Source organism: Varanus komodoensis, unplaced genomic scaffold (assembly GCF_004798865.1).
Source record: "Varanus komodoensis strain SLA01 unplaced genomic scaffold, ASM479886v1 scaffold1, whole genome shotgun sequence".
In the NCBI taxonomy this organism is placed as follows: Eukaryota; Metazoa; Chordata; class Lepidosauria; order Squamata; family Varanidae; genus Varanus; species Varanus komodoensis.
This window is the reverse complement of record NW_025335268.1, coordinates 57,828,900-57,847,518: the sequence shown is the minus strand read 5'-3', so window position 1 is coordinate 57,847,518 and position 18,619 is coordinate 57,828,900. Positions and strand designations below refer to the sequence as shown.

The following is an 18,619-nucleotide window of genomic DNA, read 5'->3' as shown; positions in this document are numbered from 1 at the left end:
GGCCTCTTTCTGGTTTATTTATGGTATCACACTTGCCCCCTTGGGTCGTACACATGGGAAACTGGGATAACAGTTACTTCTGTTCAGACGTATTGATAGCTACTAGAATGCATTGATTCCTAGAAGATACTGGAAACTAAAGAAATAGTTAAAGGAAACAACAATATATTCTAAAAGATAGAGAAAATAAGAAAATATTCTTATCGGCACTGTTATCTCTTAGACCAAATGAAAGATGCTGGAAACAATGAATTGCTTGTGTATAATACTCAGTGCCTTGAATTTGTACTGAATAAAGCATAATGTGCAGAAGCAGATTTATTGGGGTGGTGTGACAGGTTAAAGTTTTGAAATAGTAATGAAATCTTGGGAGTACTTCTGAATCCATTCATTTGAAGTGTGTGATACTTCTTTGTAGCTGAGTTTCACAGCTCACAACACTGAAACTGCCCCATTCCTTAGACCAGGCTTCTCCAACCTGGTGCCCTCCAGTTATATTGAACTATAGTTTCCATCATTAGTAGACAATGGTCATGCTAGTGGGGAATGATAGAAGTTGCACTCCAATACATCAGGATAGCATCAGATTGAGGCATCCCTCAGAAAGTGTGTGTGTGTCTGTGTGAAATGGGATGTATCTAGGCCTAGGGAATTGCTCCAAATAGTAAATTGGTCTAAAACTGCTGTGTCTTGGATAGCTGTTGTCCTTGAACTGATCTTTCTGTTCCATGTAGAGCAGCAGTGATTATTTCAGGAATAATCCCAACTGGTACCAGACTTGATATTCATGATGTTCTCTTCTGGCAGTACTGTTAAGGATGCAATCCTATGCATGTTTAGACAGAAAAAAGTCCTGTAACTCTGAGCAATTTTCAGCCAACATTAGAAAATTGAGATCAAAAGAATGATTTATTCATTTGTTTATATTGTGGTGGACTAAATTTATCCCTAACTAATGACAAACTCAGATGATTGAGCACCATCAGGAACCTGTTAGGGGCTCTGGATAAATTACAAAAAATTATTGCAGGTTCCACTTGTTGGATCCTAATGTGAAAATGTCCAAACAGGTTGAAGTACAGAAGAACCCCTGTACCTGCAGGGATAGGTTTCAAGCCCCACAGTAGATACCTGAAACCATGGATAGTAGCAAACAATGCACTGTACATACTTGTAATAAAGTTTAATTTATAAATAAGGCAAAACAAGACATTAACAACAATAATAATACAATAGTAATAGTAAAAGTAGGCATTGTGTTAGGCTACTATTGGCCTTCTGACAATATGTCAGAAGGCTGACAAGCCACTTGATACCCCACTGCTTCCAAATTTCTGCCTATACACAAAGGCTTCAGCTCATTCCTCCTCTCTTCTGCCCCCAGGAACAGGCCTCTTCCTGGGCACCTATCCTCCAGTGCCCCATTCTGCCATCTTCCTCACTCCTACTCACCCAATGTGTATACTGAGTAGACAAATCAAGGAGGTGCCTGCTTGCCACTTTCAAACATCTGACATTTATCACTTCGGTCAGCCATAGTTAAGCAAGAACATGGTTGCTGCATCAGCAGATATGTATTTAATGAGGATTGTGAGGCTGTTAGGATGCTTTGTGCTGATCTACAATTGTACACATGAAACTCAAATCCAGGAGTGTTTATGAACATACAGAATCATAGAATCTTAGAACAGTAAAGTTGGGAGGGACCTAAACCCCCTGCTCAATGCAGGACTTGAAATTAAAGCATCCTTCACAGATGCCTGTCCAATGACCTCTTGAGTGCCTACAGCCTGGGAGAATCCACAGGTTCCTTAGATAATTGGTTCTATTGGCATAGAAGTTTTTCCTGATGTTCAACTGGAATCTGGGCTTCCTTTAACTTAAACCCATTATTTTGTGTCCTGCACTTGGATGGTTGAGAGGAGACCCTGATCCTCCTCCATGTGGCAGCCTTTCAAGTATTTGAAAAGTGTTATTCTCTCCTCTCCTCTCCTCTCCTCTCCTCCAGGCTTAAATATGCCCAGTTCTTTCAATCTCTCCCCACAGGGCTTTGTTTCCAATCCCGTGATCATCTTTGTTGCCCTCCTCTGAACTTTTCCAGTTTATCCACATATTTATTGATATGTAATGTCCAAAATTGGGCACAATACAATATTGACCAAGGGCCAATCTGCTATACATTTAATGTAAACATGAAGATTGTTTCATACCGATAACTTAATATTAATAATTATTCTATTATATCTATTTGTGTAATGTAGATAGAACAGGGATTAAAGTAAAAAATAATGAGAACCATTTCGACAATTATTTGTTGCAACCATTTGTTGGGGGGTGGGGGAGAAAGGGCGGTGGCACACCCTGACTCCTGAGAAGGCAGGGTCTCCTATCGCAGGGCCTTTTTAGAAGCTCAGTGCCTTGGGCGGCCAACACCATGCTCATTGGCCTATTATCGCCACCACTGCTGCCGCCCTGCCCCAGACCTGGCAAACTCTCCTCCACAACCCCTGCCAGAGCAGACAGGGCTGGCTGGAGGGAGAGAGAGTGGCACCGTGCCACACCCACCATGCCTGCACTGCAGCTGACTCTGGAGGAGGGAGAACCTCCCACTGCAGGACCTTTTTAGGGGCTTGGCACCTTGGATGCCACCCTTGGGTGGGTGCAGAAGGACAGCGCTGAAGGACATTGCCTGTTTGACACCTGTTTGTCATAATTCAAGGTGCGGACTCTTGGCCATGGGTTGTTGATTTGTTGTTGTATTTATTTATTTTTTGCTTGTTAAATATGATCGTTGTGAGTTTTATATGTATATTTTTAAAACTGTAAACCTCCCAGAGAGCCCAAATGGGCTATTGGGCAGTTTAAAAGTGCAGCAGCAGCAACAACAATAATAACTTGAGGAGAGCTATTGAAATGTATGCTGTTTTAGCTATGTGTACGCAATAGCTCAGTTCAGACATTGTATCAGACAATCGATGGAGCTTAACAGTACAATTTTATGTTCATCTACTCAGAAGAGAGGCCAGTTGAATTTACTCCAAGGTAAATGTGTATGCTCCTTCATGGATCACATTAAGAAAGACTTATGACAAATTCTCAGTGTATGTTCAAAATGTCATGGATCACTGCCTTGTCGTGGTGAAGGGGCTCGTGTAGTTCAATGAAGCTATGAGCTATGCCGTGCAGGGTCACCCAAGATGGACATGTCATAGCAGAGAGCTCTGACAAAACGTGATCCACTGGAGAAGGAAGTGGCAACCCACTCCAGTATCTTTGCCATGAAAACCCCATGGACAGTACCAAAAGGCAAAAAGATATGATGCCGGAAGATGAGCCCCTCAGGTCGGAAGGTGTCCAATATGCTACTGGGGAAGAGCAGAGGGCTAGTACTAGTAGCGCCAGAAAGAATGAAGCGACTGGGTCAAAGCCGAAAGGACACTCAGTTGCTGATGTATCTGGTGGTGAAAGGAGAGTCCGATGCTGCAAAGATCTATACTCCATAGGAACCTGGAATGTAAGATCCATGAATCAAGGCAAGCTGGATGTGCTCAAACAAGAGATGACAAGACTGAACATCGACATCTTAGGAATCAGTGAACTGAAATGGACAGGAATGGGTGAATTTAATTCAGATGACCATCAGGTATACTACTGAGGGCAAGAATCCCTCAGAAGAAATGGAGTAGCCTTCATAGTCAATAAAAGAGTAGGAAAAGCAGAACTGGGATACAATCTCCAAAATGACAGAATGATCGCAGTTCGAATTCAAGGCAAACCATTCAACATCGCAATAGTCCAAGTCTATGCCCCAACCACTGATGCTGAAGAGACTGAAGTTGACCAGTTCTATGAAGGCCTACAACACCTTCTAGAATTAACACCCAAAAATGATGTCCTTACCATCATAGGGGATTGGAATGCTAAAGTAGGAAGCCAAAAGATAACCAGAATAACAGGCAAGTTTGGCCTTGGAGTACAAACTGAAGCAGTGCACATACTGGTAGAATTTTGGCCACCTGATGAGAAGGAAGGACTCCCTGGAGAAGAGCCTAATGCTGGGAACAATAGATGGCAAAAGAAGAAGGGGACAGCAGAGGATGAGGTGGCTAAATGGAGTCATTGAAGCAGTTGGTGTGAGCATAAGTGGACTCTGGGGGATGGTGGAGGACAGGAAAGCCTGGAGGAATGTTTTCCATGGGGTCGCAATGGGTCGGACACGACTTCACAACTAACTAACAACAACAAAATGTGTATGAGATTGTACACTAAATGTAGTTTGACACGTTCCTTGAATTGGTAAGCCATGTTTTGTGAAAAGCTGGTAAGTTATAGAAATCATGATTTAGAGAGTGTTGGCAAACCATGGTTTGTGTACATGGGATTTGGCTTGAATTTTGAAATGACCAGCCATAGTTATGGCTATTGCACAGTTTGTGAAGTCCATTGCATTATAGCAAGATGAGTGAATTTACAAATTTATAAATTTGTTAAGGGAGGAAATGGAAGCAGACAAGCAACTTTAAAGAATAGTTTGACATATTATACATTTCAAAGCTTAGACCATGAGTTCTCTTTTTAAAGACAGTCAGTGCAAACCATGATTTGCTGTGATGGCTTAACTGAGCCAATAAAACCTTAAGTGGATTACTTCCAGTGTAAGATCCTAGCTCTAAATATTTGTAGCTGCTTATGATATCAAGATGATGGAAGAAGGTGGTCTCATAGATACGTTGGGCTTGAGCCATTTGGGAAAACAAAGATTTCCATATAATTATCTGTTTAAAATTATTGTTAAAATTATTGTCCCATTGGGGACAATCCTTGTCTCCTGTTGTATTACTTACATTTATAACTTTTTCTTTTAAAATTCAAAATAGGATTTTTAAGGTTTGATGGTGGTACTTGTGTAGAGACACCATTCAGACTAAGAGAATAACAGCTCAGTTAAATAAATCAAATAAAGCATAAATATTTAATAGTATGCTTTTAAAATGTGGCATATATGTGTTTTAAAAGAAATAATAGCATGAATAAAATAAATTATAACTTTCAGTTTGTGCAGAAGTGGTCAAAAAGTGAAAAAAAGAAGATAGAAAGGCTTATAATGAAACTCTGTTTGCTGGTTCGACTGTGACTGTGCAGTTGTTGCCTCCTTCATAAATGCACTTGTAAGGCACACAATTTAAGATCGAAAGGAGATTTGATTGAAATTTAATTAGAACCTGTCGTTGGCTATGATGGTGCTGCAGCACAGAATGTGATCATGTCTCCCAGGTTGCCAGTTACTTAATTAAAAGAGAGCAAATATTAAAATTCAATAAATGATATATCTCTAGAGCAAAATGTAAGGATTTTGAAGTAAAAGGAGAGGACACGTTCTTTAAAGACTGGAGACTGGTGGCATAGGAATTGTCAAGAAGATGTTCTAAAAGTTTTTAGTGCAGCAGAAAGAATAATAGAAATGGAAACTGTAATGGAAACTTTATTGTTGTAAGCTGCCCCGAGGCTTCGGTGAATGGGGCGGCATAAAAATGTTTTAATAAATAAATAAATAAATAAAACTGAAGGAAGAAAATGGATCTCTGTTTGTATTTCTGTCTCAAGGCTAATTTAATCTTTGATTATAACACTGAAACACGTACTGACTTTATAATTAAAATGCACCATCAATTTGAAGGCAGAAATCTTGATTCCTGCTTGTACTTTATGTTAGAAGGGTTGACCCGTTGAATTGTGAGACTTGCATTAGTAATACCTACTTCTTTTCTTTTGGGTGGAACAGTCTGCGGGTACAAGGAATTGTAGTAAGAAGTTCCTTTGGCTTAGCCATCAGCTGCTTGGGAGTATATTTCCTCAGCCACATTTCCCCCATTACACACACACATACACGAGACATAGGCTTTTTTTTGTGGCTATATTGCAAGCTTCTGAAATTTTCTGGAGTGTTTAAAGCAGTTTTCTCTGTGAAGGGCTGCTAATTAAGTACTCCAAGCAAAAAGCACCCTTGGGAGAGAAGAGCTACCTTGATATGTCCTAGTTTCCTGACCATTGAATGAAATTGATGAGTTAAGCTAGATCCTGACCAGATATTGCACTTATTCTGTGTGACAGTACATCACACAGTGCTGAGTTAAGCTGGATCCTGACCAGGTTTGCACATTATAATGCAGTTCCTTGGGTTTTTTAATCCAAGAATTTCTGGGGACAAGTGAAATGATAAATGTACTTCCTCCTGTGCAGTGATTGTTTTCATATCCAATTTTGTGATAGTGAATCCAGAAACTCTGGACTGTTCAACCTAAAACAGCCTTGAGCTTCTGGGTTTCCCCATCAAAAATAACCCAGAGATAGAGTTTCCTCGGTTGTTAATTGAAACTGGAAATTATAAGAGGTTTGTTGGTTTGCTCATCTCCAGCAATTCTTGGGTTAATGAACCCAGGAATTGCAGTGTGACATGTGAACTGGATCTCTGCCTCTTGTCAGATGAATTTTTTGTGTACTATTCAGATGGTGAAGAAACATTTGAAGACACAATATTTCAAACAAACAGATGTACTCAAATGCAGGTGCAAATAAACTAGTTCAGAGTAGAATCAGTATCAATAGAAAAGGAAGCTGCAAAGTAAAGCATTTATATGAGAAGAAGAAAATGTGTGTCTACCACAAAACCTTTGTAGCTGCAACTGTGAGCTGGTTCACACAGTCATGTTGGCCATCAAATGGTGAAAGGTGTGAATATGCCATTACAGAAGGAAATTTCATATCTTCTATCAACTCACACCACTGCTTTTTAGCCAAGGGAATTCTCACATCAAGCACGGACATTAATTGATGTATATTCATGTTTTGCACATGGTTCTGAAAGTAGATGGAAGAATAGTTACATATTTTTGAAACAACTGTGTAATGATTGTGTTTGAATGAAATAAGCAAATGTGAGCCCTGTCTAATTTACTGGAACTTAAATTGACATGCCTTTCAATACAGTAGAGATGGCAAATTAAAAATAAATATTTCATGTGGATTGCTGAGGGTATCTACAGAGAACTTTGGCATGTTGCCTTAAGTTGTATAAATGTAGCAGGAACCTTTCATTAGTACATGGACTGTCTGGGACTTGCATTCTTTATATGAAGATCCATCCTGAGTGTTTGTTCTTTTTGGCTGTAGTCTCAGTTTACATTTTCAAATGGAAAGCAATGCTGTTTGGTTCCTGATAAAACAATCCCTAGATAACACAGATAACATGCCTTATTTGTTTTGACAGCAAATGTTTTCCTTTTATCATTCAGATCCTGCTGAGATATCATCATTGTATTATTCACCAAAACTTCAGCTGGTGGGTGTTTTCTTATGATTGTCTAACAAAGTTATCTATGGACTCAGAGAGCTATTGTGTTTGGCCCTGAGAGTGCATAGCAGTGAAGTCTTAGGTAAGTATCTGTTGTGCATATGTGCATGCAACTTCCTTCCTGCTAATAAGAGATGTTCTGTGGTCTCAGTGCTGCCTCATTGGTTCTTTGCCATTAATAACACAGTGGGGAAAACGATAATTGGAACTCTGATACCAAATGGAGCTTTGCATCATTCAGGGAGAGAGGCATTGTCCGAATAAATGTTGGATACTGAAGACAGACATTGTAGAATGTAAGGCATACATTTTAATAGTATGTTGTATATAGATGGAAGTTTGGAAATTGCGCTTGATATACTGTCAGATAAGATACTTTCCGAAATGGCCCCAAATATATGTTGGAAATGACTCTCAAAATGTCACTGTCTTCAACAAAATCTTCTGCACAAGTTAAGTAGATCCTGATAGCTCCATAGTGGATTTTTAAAAAGTTGGCTTTGAAATCTAGGAGTTTTCCTTTGTACCTAAAAGGACCAAAAATGCACAATATGTCAAATAAAATCATCCTCTGTACCAAACTACTATCCAAATGGCCTTCACCAACCCAAATATTTCTTATTGGTCTGTATTAAGCTCATCAGTTTCCTTAGTATAGTCCTAATGTTTCACCATAAAACTGAATAAATTAGCAATTGTTTATTCTTGATAGCACAGTAATTTATTTCCCATATACACATTCATAACAAAACATGACATTTTAATTTTCCACTGCCATCCACTTTAAAATTTCTGCTTTTATATTGCTCTGGCTTATACACCTGAAGTTAATAAACTACATGATATTAGGAAGTGTTATCCAGGGAGGAAGGTAGGCTTAACCTACCACTTGTTTTCCATTCTTGGTCACGTAGATTCAAGATCTGTGGATTGCTGGTCAGGCAATTCCTCCAGATGGCAGAGTGTTCTCTCTGATGAAATGCTGAAACAATGTACCTGATGTAGGGCTTTTTAATGGTTTGGTTCCTTGTATGAATAGAATCTGTCTTCATTCATTGGCATCCCATGGTACCAAAGAAAGATGTTAATGTAACTGAGCACTGAATTAAAGCAAATTCTATTTATACAGTTATTAGAATGCTTAAACATTTTGTAAAGCAAAATTGTTGTCCTGAAATAACATGAATATCTTTTATCCTGTTTTCTTTCCTGTGCCTGAAAAGGCAGCTCACATCCTGTTAAAACATGGAAGAAGGGAAGTAGGTTAGCCATACCTGCCTGAAGATATTAATGTAACCTGTGGGAAGGTAGACACTCAGCATCTGAAGGTGGCTCTTAGCTCCATTCTCAGTTGAAGAATGTAAACAGTGCTAGAGCACTATGTCTCATTGTTTGGATAACTTTCTTGTAGCTGTTCTTCACTGAGTGTCATGCCACAGAATCTACACATCTGAATCTCCCTGTAATGAAGGTGATATAGATGTGGTGCTGTCAGCTTCACTTGAAATAACTACTGTGTCTTTATTGGTGCAGAATGCACTTCTTGTTGTTTTTGGCTACAGAATATGGTTCTTCATTAGGAGGCTGAAAAATGCTTGATATTTGTATAATTAGAGGGATTTCTTTATCCATTTATACCCCATATTTTGTCACATCAAGGTGAACCATAGTAAGGAATGTATCAGATGAGCCTGTTTGACTAATGAAGGTTATATTTGAATTATTTGATTTTGCAGTGGGCAGATTAAACAGAGGAACAACTTGCTTAAACAAGTCATAGTTTAGGCAGCATAGCATTACTGAATATCTTTAGTCTTTTTGGTACATAATTTGCATGGGAAAACATATGCAGTAAGCCAAATGTGAAAAATCCATTTTGCATTTGCCTTCTATGTGATTTGTGAACATCCGTATAAACTATCCATTTGCAGTGTGCACATGTTAGCAGCAATTGAAATATGTTTGCCCTAATGTCCGTGCACAGAGAATAATGCATGCAGATTCAAACCATGCAGAGACCATGTTGAACATGCTTTCCAGAAATGAATGTTCAGTTTGGTCTTGTGCGCATTGAACTTTATAGGAGGAGATACTTGTGCAAATATTATGTCCAACCTGTGAACATCCGGCAGGCTAAGAAAAATGCAGTTGTGCCAGATGGGGCAATCCTACACTGTGTCATGTCTCTTTATACATAGAACCCATCTGAAATTATTCTACATTTATAATGGATCTTGGTGTCTTATAGATGCATGTGTATTTCCTTCTACTGTTGCTTTATCAAAGTAAAATGTAATGCAACAATAAAAGCTGAGACAACTTAGTACAGGAGAATCCTTTAATAGTATAAATTTTGTTGGTATCCAGATAGCTGAATAGCAGTGGAACCACAAGAGTTAGTCTACATCAAAGCGTGAAACCTGAGAAACATATATTATGAATAAGTCCCTCATCATTTTATATTTCTTATATCTTCTAGTGTGTGGAGTGAGTGCAGTTCTTACTGCAAACTACTTTCCAACAGAAAAATGCAGCCCTCAAAAAATAAAAATCTAGAATATTCAGAAGCTTTCTATAGGCCTTCCTTAGCTGTTCAGAAGACTAGTGCTGAAATCGTAAATGAAGCACGTAATGCACTTAGGACTTTAAGAACTCAAAGACCATTTACCCCAAGAGAGGAACAAAGGAAACTTTTTGGATCTGCCTCTTCAAGAACACCTGAAAACAGGCCACCATCTGCTTTTAGGTATGGGGTTTGGCAGAAAGAGATATAACCTTAGATTCTATGCGAGCAGGTCATGGAATGCACTCAGTGTGTTGATTATTATTTATTCAAGAGGGTCAAAAAAGTAAAAAAGCTGACATACAATTATCCACCTGCTTCAACAAGGGATATATTCCTCCTGCTATATGGGTACAGTTGGTAAAAAGTTAGACTACATATAGTTTAAGTGTTTTTCACAGGTTTTTTTTAGTGGAAAGTGTTAATCATCACCCTAAAACTATTATTAGGTTGTATGTGTAGGAAGCTGACACTCCTCTGATTTGCTGTCTGGATGTCTCATTTCCTACTTCTGTTGATTTTGTGGTTCAGAAAGGAATTTCTTTTGGGCATGGACTTCCATTCTAGGTCCTCAGTAGCAGATGTGGAGGAGATTCAAAGCAATACACCATTCTTGTTCCATCAAATAATTGAGCTAGATACTGTGACCAATGCTTAACCCTATTGGTTTCCTTCCAAACTTGCCTTCTCTTTTGCTTTACATTCCAAGAAAGAGCTTTGGAGGCACATTAAGCAATTTGGCAGAGCTAGCATTTTTACTTCAGTAGTGTCCATGTAGAAGATACCTTTTGTGGGGAAATATGTTTTCATTTGTCTACTCTACACATTTATTAATATGTTCTTTGTTTTATTCCAGTCTTCATGCTTCCAGTTTTGAAGCAGTTGAATCAAGACCTGTGCCTTGTGCACGCCTCAGCCCACTGGACCATGTGCGTATAATCTGCTGGGAAAACTTTATGTACTCTTTGCTCAGTCAAAATGAAGTGCCAAGAGAAGTTGCATTCTGCAATCTGTATGAATTACACAGGGACTTAAGCTCACCTTCAACCACTAAACATTTAATCAGCCACCTCTCTATCTCTTGAGATTTCTGTAAGCATTTTCCACAAGATTTACGTAAGTAGATCTAGAAACGTGCTTTATAAAACAGGAAAAGTGAAATGATTCAGAACATGAATTTCCCATGTTTTGTGATTTTTTTGTAATCTTGTGGAATTACAGCATATGCACAACCCTGATTGTTAGAATTAAAACTGTATAAGCTATTGTTTAAGTTTTTCTAGTACACAGGATAGGGCTTTTCAATCATGGCTCAAGCTTTATTATAGAGCTCTGGGAGAAACTGTATGACAGATCTGTTCTTGCAGATCCTCGCACATCTGATTGTGGCAAAATATGAACTGGCTTTATGTTAAATTCAATCTTGTCTTGTAACAGAAGCCAAAGCTGGTGTCAACAGCTACAAGTAATGAAGAGCATCACATTTCCTCTCCTAAACCACCACTGGATTCGAAAGAGATCAGAAAAGTCAGTAATGCTCGTGCACGTTTGTTTAGAACAGCTTCTTATGGAAATCTTCTCCCTGATAAAGTGTTTCTTCCTAATGCAAGTATGTTTCTATAATATTTTTTTTACCAATATATGTTAAAAACAGATTTCTTTAAATAATGAGGTGTGCCTAATTGACAAATAGGAATCCAGACTGCAGTTTTCAAACTGATATAGGCTGTATGTCATAGCAAATTCAAGATATTTACATTTTAATATATTAGCTTGGATTCTACATTAGCCTTCCATGAATTGATGCTGTCTTTTTCTTCAATTTGTGATTTTCCGCTCCCTGTACCATTCTGGTGAGTTCTCCACATTTCCAAAGTGGATTTTAGAATGGTTCAAAGGTCTGCAGGAGAAAAATGGGAAAAACTTGCTCTTCTTCCCTCGTATACCCCTTTCCACTGGTAGGAGTGTCCTATGAACTCCACTCTGGAAATGCTGCTGTAGGTGGGAACAAATTCAGGACTCAAGCCATTGCCCGTGTAATCCACCAGTTTCTAGAATAGGCTTTTAAAATCCAAACTTCAGTGAGTGAGGAGGGATTTGATTGAGTGTATAATGGAAGGGATTATTAGGAGGATAATGACAGATGGTATTTTTTAGTGACAGGAAAAAAATGGGGAAAAGTAGATCCGCGAAGACAGAATCAGTTGGTTTGTCTAAACCTCTCGGAAGAAAGTTTGAGAGAGACTACTTTAGAAATTTTTTTAACTATGAAGATGTTGTTTAAAAAATGTACTTATACCTTCTGGTGGGGTCCTTTTTTACATAGGTTGTGTAACCTGATCTCATTAATGTTTTAGCAAACTTTCATACACATAATTTATTAGAAAGAAAGATTTCCATTTCCCTTTTTAGAGGCTCATGTCTTTAAAAAACCTTTCATATAAAGAAGACTGGCAAGGACAATTGTTATAATGTAAAGTATAATATTTCAGAAACATCTTGATTTATCATTTTAAAACCCCTTTCTTGGTGCTTAATTTTTAAGAATGTTTTAACCCTTCATTCAAACAGGTAAGAGGCTGAGTTTTAAGGAACACGTTTCCATGGATAATGTTTCAAGGAGTAATAATGAAAGATTTTCCCAAAAAGTGACTGATCAGTTGAACTTTAAGGAAGACTATCCTCCACTAACATATAAAGAACATGATAGTAAGATAGTAGGGGAAGAAGTCTATCCACAAATGATACATATATCTCCATCTTTGCTCAGCAATCAAAGGTCAGTATTTTGTTGAGCTTTATAATCTTCAGACATTTACAGTGCCATTTAAGGTCACATTTACATCACTTGATGTTTCACAGATTAATGTAGGAGATAATAAAGAATGCAATGTCATGGAACATTCTAATCATTGTAAATTTATACTGAAGGAAAGAGCCAAAACCTGCACTATTTTATAGTGGAACTATATAATATGTAAACTAATGTCTAAACTCAAAAATCAGTGACATTCCTACCTACAACTTACATATTTATAGCAGTGATGAGTTCCACGTTATGTGTGTGCACACTTACATGCTCTCACACATGTGTACATCAATAGAAAAAAATGGTCGATATACACACACGTTATGTTAAATCAGACCATGGTCCATCTCCTCTTGCGTTGGTCCAACAGTAACAAGCCAGCTACATGTGAGGAAACTTGCAAGTAGGTCATGAGTACAATACCATCTTTCTGGATTTGTCCCCACAGCAACTAGTATGCATAAGCAAACTGCTTTTGGTATAGGAGATATCATATAGTTATCATGGCTAATAGCCATTGATAGTCTTATCCTCCGTTAATCTGTCTAACCCCTTTTTAAAGCCTTCCAAATTGGTGATATCACAATACCTTATAGCAGCTAATTCCATAGTTTGACTTTGGGCTGCATGAAGAAGTACTTTTTCAATCTCTCACCTGTCAACTTCATGTTCAACCTCAGTTTCCGATATTATGGAAGGAAAAGAAAAAATGTCTTTCTAGCCGCTTTCTCTACTGCATGCATAATTGTGTGTACCTCTGTCTTTTCTTCCTTTACCCATTTTTTCTAAGCTAAACAGTTCCAGAAGTTATAAACGTCCCTCATAGGTGAGCTAGTCCAGCCCTTTTAGTTTTTTTCTTGGGCATTTTTTTTTCAACTCTACCATTTTCTTTTAGGAAATATGGTTACAGCATAGGTTTATTGAAGGCCACCAAGATATTGGCAGTTTTATTTATGATTCCTAATTATTCCCAAAATTGATTTTTTCTCTTTTCACAGCAGTTGTACACTGAGTTGACATTTCAGCAAGCTGTACACTGCATGCAACCCCAAGATCTCTTTGTTGGTCAGTCCCTTCTAGTTCAGAAATGTGGAGTTCAGATTTTTTGTCCCAATGTACATCATTGCTTATGTGGTACCTCTAACATAAAAATATTGCATTCTTGATTAGGCTACTCCCACAATACTTTCCTAACCCATTTTACTGCTACTTCGTATCTAAAACCTGAGTCTGTACTTGATTATTAAAATGGAAGTTTCTATATAGCTAGCAGCTGGCCCTTTCATTCTGGCCCTTTGTTACCCTTGACTACATTAATGTGGCACTTCTTGTCAGATAAAGGATACTGTGGGCCCTTTGCATGCAATTTAAAATGTGGTTTGTGACATGAATCCACACTGCTCCTCCTTGTCCTTTACTTTTCAGTTTTATCTGTTAGTGCAGCAGAAGATGATTCCTAACCTATTATTAGAGTAAGTAGTTTTATCTTCTGCTCATGTTGGACATACAATACTTTGGTATGCTGCTGCTGTAGATTGTAAAACATTTAAAAACAGACACCTGTTTACAGAACTAATGAATATATAATTACCGCTCTTCAGTAATAGGAAATCACTACTTCCCCTACCCAACAGTACATATACAACTCAGACCTGACTCACACCTACAAAATTCCTGTTGTTTAATGCAGGAATTGCTGGAGGTAAGCAGCAACAAGGCCTGTTTGGATCTTTAATTGGTTCAGGCCTCTTGGACCTTTTCTTCCTAGAATAGCAAAGGTATTCTGGATTGTGTGCAGTAGATCATTGCGTTAAACAATAAGAGCAAATGATGACCCACACTGTATCAAGTGACTAGGATGCTATTTTCATAGCATGAGTTCTAAGAGTGGTTCTAAACCCGAGTAAGACAATTGTAATAAAAATGGATCTCCATATTCTGTGGCAATGCCTTTTTATTGGCTTGAGGTATATTTGGCACCATTACTTTGAATGACATGCTCATTTTACTTTGATTCAAATAGGTGTAATTGGAGCTAAATTCCCTAATGTTTATCAGCCTGTAGTTGCAGTTGTTGTCATATTTGTCAGTGCATTTTTACTTCTTAAGATTGATTAGGGCTATGGACATGCAATTATTTGCTGTAAAGGAATCTGTTATTTTTAAGAGACCAAGAATAAAAATAATTAATTGACTACTCTGTTTGTATCTAGACTTTTGTCTTCTATCCAGTAATCTTTACCGTACATTAGAGCACCTGTTTGTTCCAGCTGTGGATTAAATATGTTCCAGCTGTGGATTAAATATCACTTTTCTAAAATAAACTGCAATTAATCTTTTAGTACACTTGAATTTATTGCAATATTTTTCATAGTAATAATAGCACTTGACATTTCTTTAATTCTGGCACTGATAACTTGTTAACTAATTCCAGCACTTAATTAACATTATAATATGTAGCTGTTTAGGGATAAAGCTTTTGTTGTGGACTTGATCCCAGTCTCTGCTTTCTACAGTATATTGGAAAGAACAAATAAAATAAAGAGATACAAGCTAAGGAAGAGAAAAACAACTCAGGAATTGAGGAAAATGTACTGTCATTTGTTCAGTTCTCCACCAGACTTCTTTGGGGAGGACAAGAAATCATGATTTCAGCAATCCAGAATTCACAATCCAACAACAAATGATGAGTTTTCTTTCTCAGTTTTTTGTGGGTAAATGACCACAGTTTGTGATCATGGCTGCATTCACACATCACAACACAGAATTCAACAGCCCATAAATATACCATAGATTATTGGTAATTATAAACCAGGCTATGTCATTTCAACATTTTTAATATTAGACATTCCATAGGCTACAGTAAGTTACAGAGCTCTCCTAAATTTTCTTTCACTATGCTCATTTTTGTATGGCAGTAGGGCGAGAAATTAGTTTTGGTACCCAAGTGAATACTGTTCATAACTGATGAGTATAAACCTCACACAGAGTGATAATTGCTAAATTAGTGGGTACACTGTAATACTTATATTTTATATTTTACTTTCCAAAATTTCCATTACAGTTACTTTCAGCTAAACTAATTTACCCTTCTTAACACCTTTTCACCTTTCCTTGACCATAGTATGTACAAACACTAAATAGTTAAATACCCTGCAGTTTAAGCCAAATGGTTATATTTGAGCGTCACTAAGGTGTGCGCTTAGAATTATAAGGTTTCTTTAAAAACTACAAAATGTAACACACCCTCTTCTAATCTTGGTTATCCTTGTGCCCTGTTTTCTGGACTAAAATATTATATGAGGCGTGAGCATTAATTTATGTATAAACTGCAGAAACTCTCTGGGCAGTTCACAACAAGCAAGTAACGTTAAGTGCTACATAGTGGATTAACTGGCATAGAAAGTTGTAAATCTTGCTTTATTTTAAAATACGCTCCCCTTAGAAGGTGTCACCAAAATATTACAGGGTGATTTAAAAAGGTACCTTTGAAATCCATGAAGGCTCTATCTTTCATAATTCCTTACCACAGTTGAGTTCAGTTGTTATCTCATAAACACCCATGACTGTGACTTTCTAAGGGAAATAAATCTGTGGGTGTATTTTCTTTGTTGCTTGAGAAATGGAATTGAATCTATTGAGGGTTTCACAGATGACTACTTTGTGCATTGAGAAGTGCTATAGAAATGACAAATGATAATTTCCAGGCAAACACTTTTTTGTAGCAAGTATCTTACCTGGTGATACTAAAAGGTGAAAAGGCAAAAACTTACGCATTTTAAAATGTTAATATATAAATTATGTATCACTATTAATTGCTACTATAAGAAAGTGGTGATTGTAGAATTTAATAGTCAGTTCATTATTTCCCAGCAGTAATGTCCTGTGAACTGATGAGCTTTCAGGTTTTAATAGAAAAAGAAGCTTCTCATCTTGTGTTGTTTTTGTTCAATAATGGTGACCTCTTGTGGTGCAATGGTTTCATTGCAACATGCTTAGATTTAGTTGCAAAATAGTGTATAAAGTTTGTTTAAACCCAACAAGTAAAAAAGAGTGTGTGTTATAAAATAGAAGAAATTGCTATCTTATTTATGACGTAGAACAACATAAGTGGTACAAGTAGTAGCTGGGGAAAGGAGACATACAAGTTGAAGAGAGAGTCTATTTTGGCCTTTTTTCCCACCTGCTATTCCTGCCTGATTGAAATTTCTATATGGCAATGAGCTGCCATTGGCTGCACAAATAAATTAGAGGAAACTTCATTGGGTTGGGGGAAGTATTAACTTCTTTATCTATCAGAAAATGTGTAAATTATCCTGTCAAGTGGTATATAAATCTCTATAATTAACATTTAATAAAATACAGGGACCTGTTCCTCTCCAAACCATTTTGGAGTTAGCATATATATGCTTGAATGAACTTTTCACTTACTATAAAGTCTTCCCAGTTGTCTACATGAAAGGTAAAAGCACTGTTATTTACTTGTTTTGATGGGTTCCTACATTTTGCTATATGTTTGTTTGTTCTTTTTTAGTGACCAGGTTAATATGCAGGAAAATCCTTTATTATACTCTGGCAATACTGAATGGACTAAATCTGCAGCCAGGTCAGGTATGTCATATAGGTTTGGTTTGCACGTAATGTTAAACTATGCTTTAATGTCGCATGCATGCAGTTCTGTGGGCTGAGTGAAGACTTTAGCTTGAGTACGCCTCCCCTCTTTTTCTTCCTTCAATGTGCCCAGTGGTAGGAATAAATTGTTACTCAGTTTCACTTTCCCCAATTTTTGGCTGGTTATATACAAACCCAGACTGATGGTTTTTAAAAGTCTTGTTCATTAAACAGGCCAGCTTCATAACACATAGTTTGAAGTTCCCTTGCTTAGTAATTGAGCATAGTGTATTTTAAACAATAATCAGTGGCTTGTATTTAACAACAAGCCAGGAACTGGGGAAAAGGATTTAGTGCCATACATATAGCAATAATTCATGGCTTAGCATTATGTGCACATTGTTTGATAGTACTAGTTAAGCATAGATTTTTTGAAAGATGTTACTAGTTTACTTGTTTGTTTATTTCTGCATTGCATTAACAGATAGATCAGTATGCTAGCTATTGTTTCAATTTTCATTATGCCACCTTTTTCAGATCTGTTATACTTATGGTGATAGCAACACACCATGTGATGTGTTAATTAACTGTTTTCCTTTCTAATATATTTCTCCTAGAAACTCACATGATAAATAACATTTTTTTGCAAATATAAAGCTACAGTCTTAAATGTTGCTACTTGGAAATATTACCCACTGAACCCATTAAGGTTTTCTTTCAAGTAAATATGATTAGAGTTATTCTCTTGGCCAGATACTGGCATGCTAAGGATCCTGAATGAAGTTTGGTACAACCTGTCAACATCCTGAACAGCTGGAGATGCCCATAGGCATCTGGACTGCATAGGTTGTTGGTCTGATCTGGAATATTTACCTCTTTTTTTGCCAAGCTACAGATACTTCCTGAGAGAAGGGCTTATGTGTAAGGCTGTTGCAAATGAGGTACTAAATTTACTTCCCTGGGGCCACTGAATTGAAAGTATCCAATTACCAAGCAACAAGGTTGCACTACCAACACTTATGTGACAATATGGATAACTCTATAATTATTTAGCAGAGGTTCAAATGAGCTGGTTTAAGTTTTCCAGCCGTGCAAGGCAACAAATTAACACTTCCCTCATCAAGTGGAAGCAACAGTAGGGATTATTGCTCATCGTCAACATGCCTGGCTACAGTCAATGAGGTGATGGCAGAAAGCATGTTCCTCTATCAAGGACCAATAGTCAGTTCTGAGACAGACAATGCTATGGATCCTGTACAAAAGGCAAAGATCACAGCAGGAATAT

At 37.5% G+C, this 18,619-nt stretch overlaps 1 protein-coding gene across 2 annotated transcripts in view; it reads left to right on the top strand.

The window, feature by feature from the left end:
• ARMC2 (armadillo repeat containing 2) overlaps positions 1 to 18,619 on the top strand; it is a 58,939-nt gene that overhangs the window by 349 nt on the left and 39,971 nt on the right. For both annotated transcript variants that reach the window (XR_006414404.1, XM_044426834.1), the window contains exons 2-7: positions 7,293 to 7,433; positions 9,831 to 10,097; positions 10,771 to 10,843; positions 11,352 to 11,523; positions 12,486 to 12,693; positions 17,258 to 17,334. Coding sequence is in view for 1 of the 2 variants with exons in the window: in XM_044426834.1 (XP_044282769.1) it covers positions 9,880 to 10,097; positions 10,771 to 10,843; positions 11,352 to 11,523; positions 12,486 to 12,693; positions 17,258 to 17,334 (748 nt within the window). In the remaining variant the exon portion in view is untranslated. The remainder of the gene's footprint in view (positions 1 to 7,292; positions 7,434 to 9,830; positions 10,098 to 10,770; positions 10,844 to 11,351; positions 11,524 to 12,485; positions 12,694 to 17,257; positions 17,335 to 18,619) is intronic.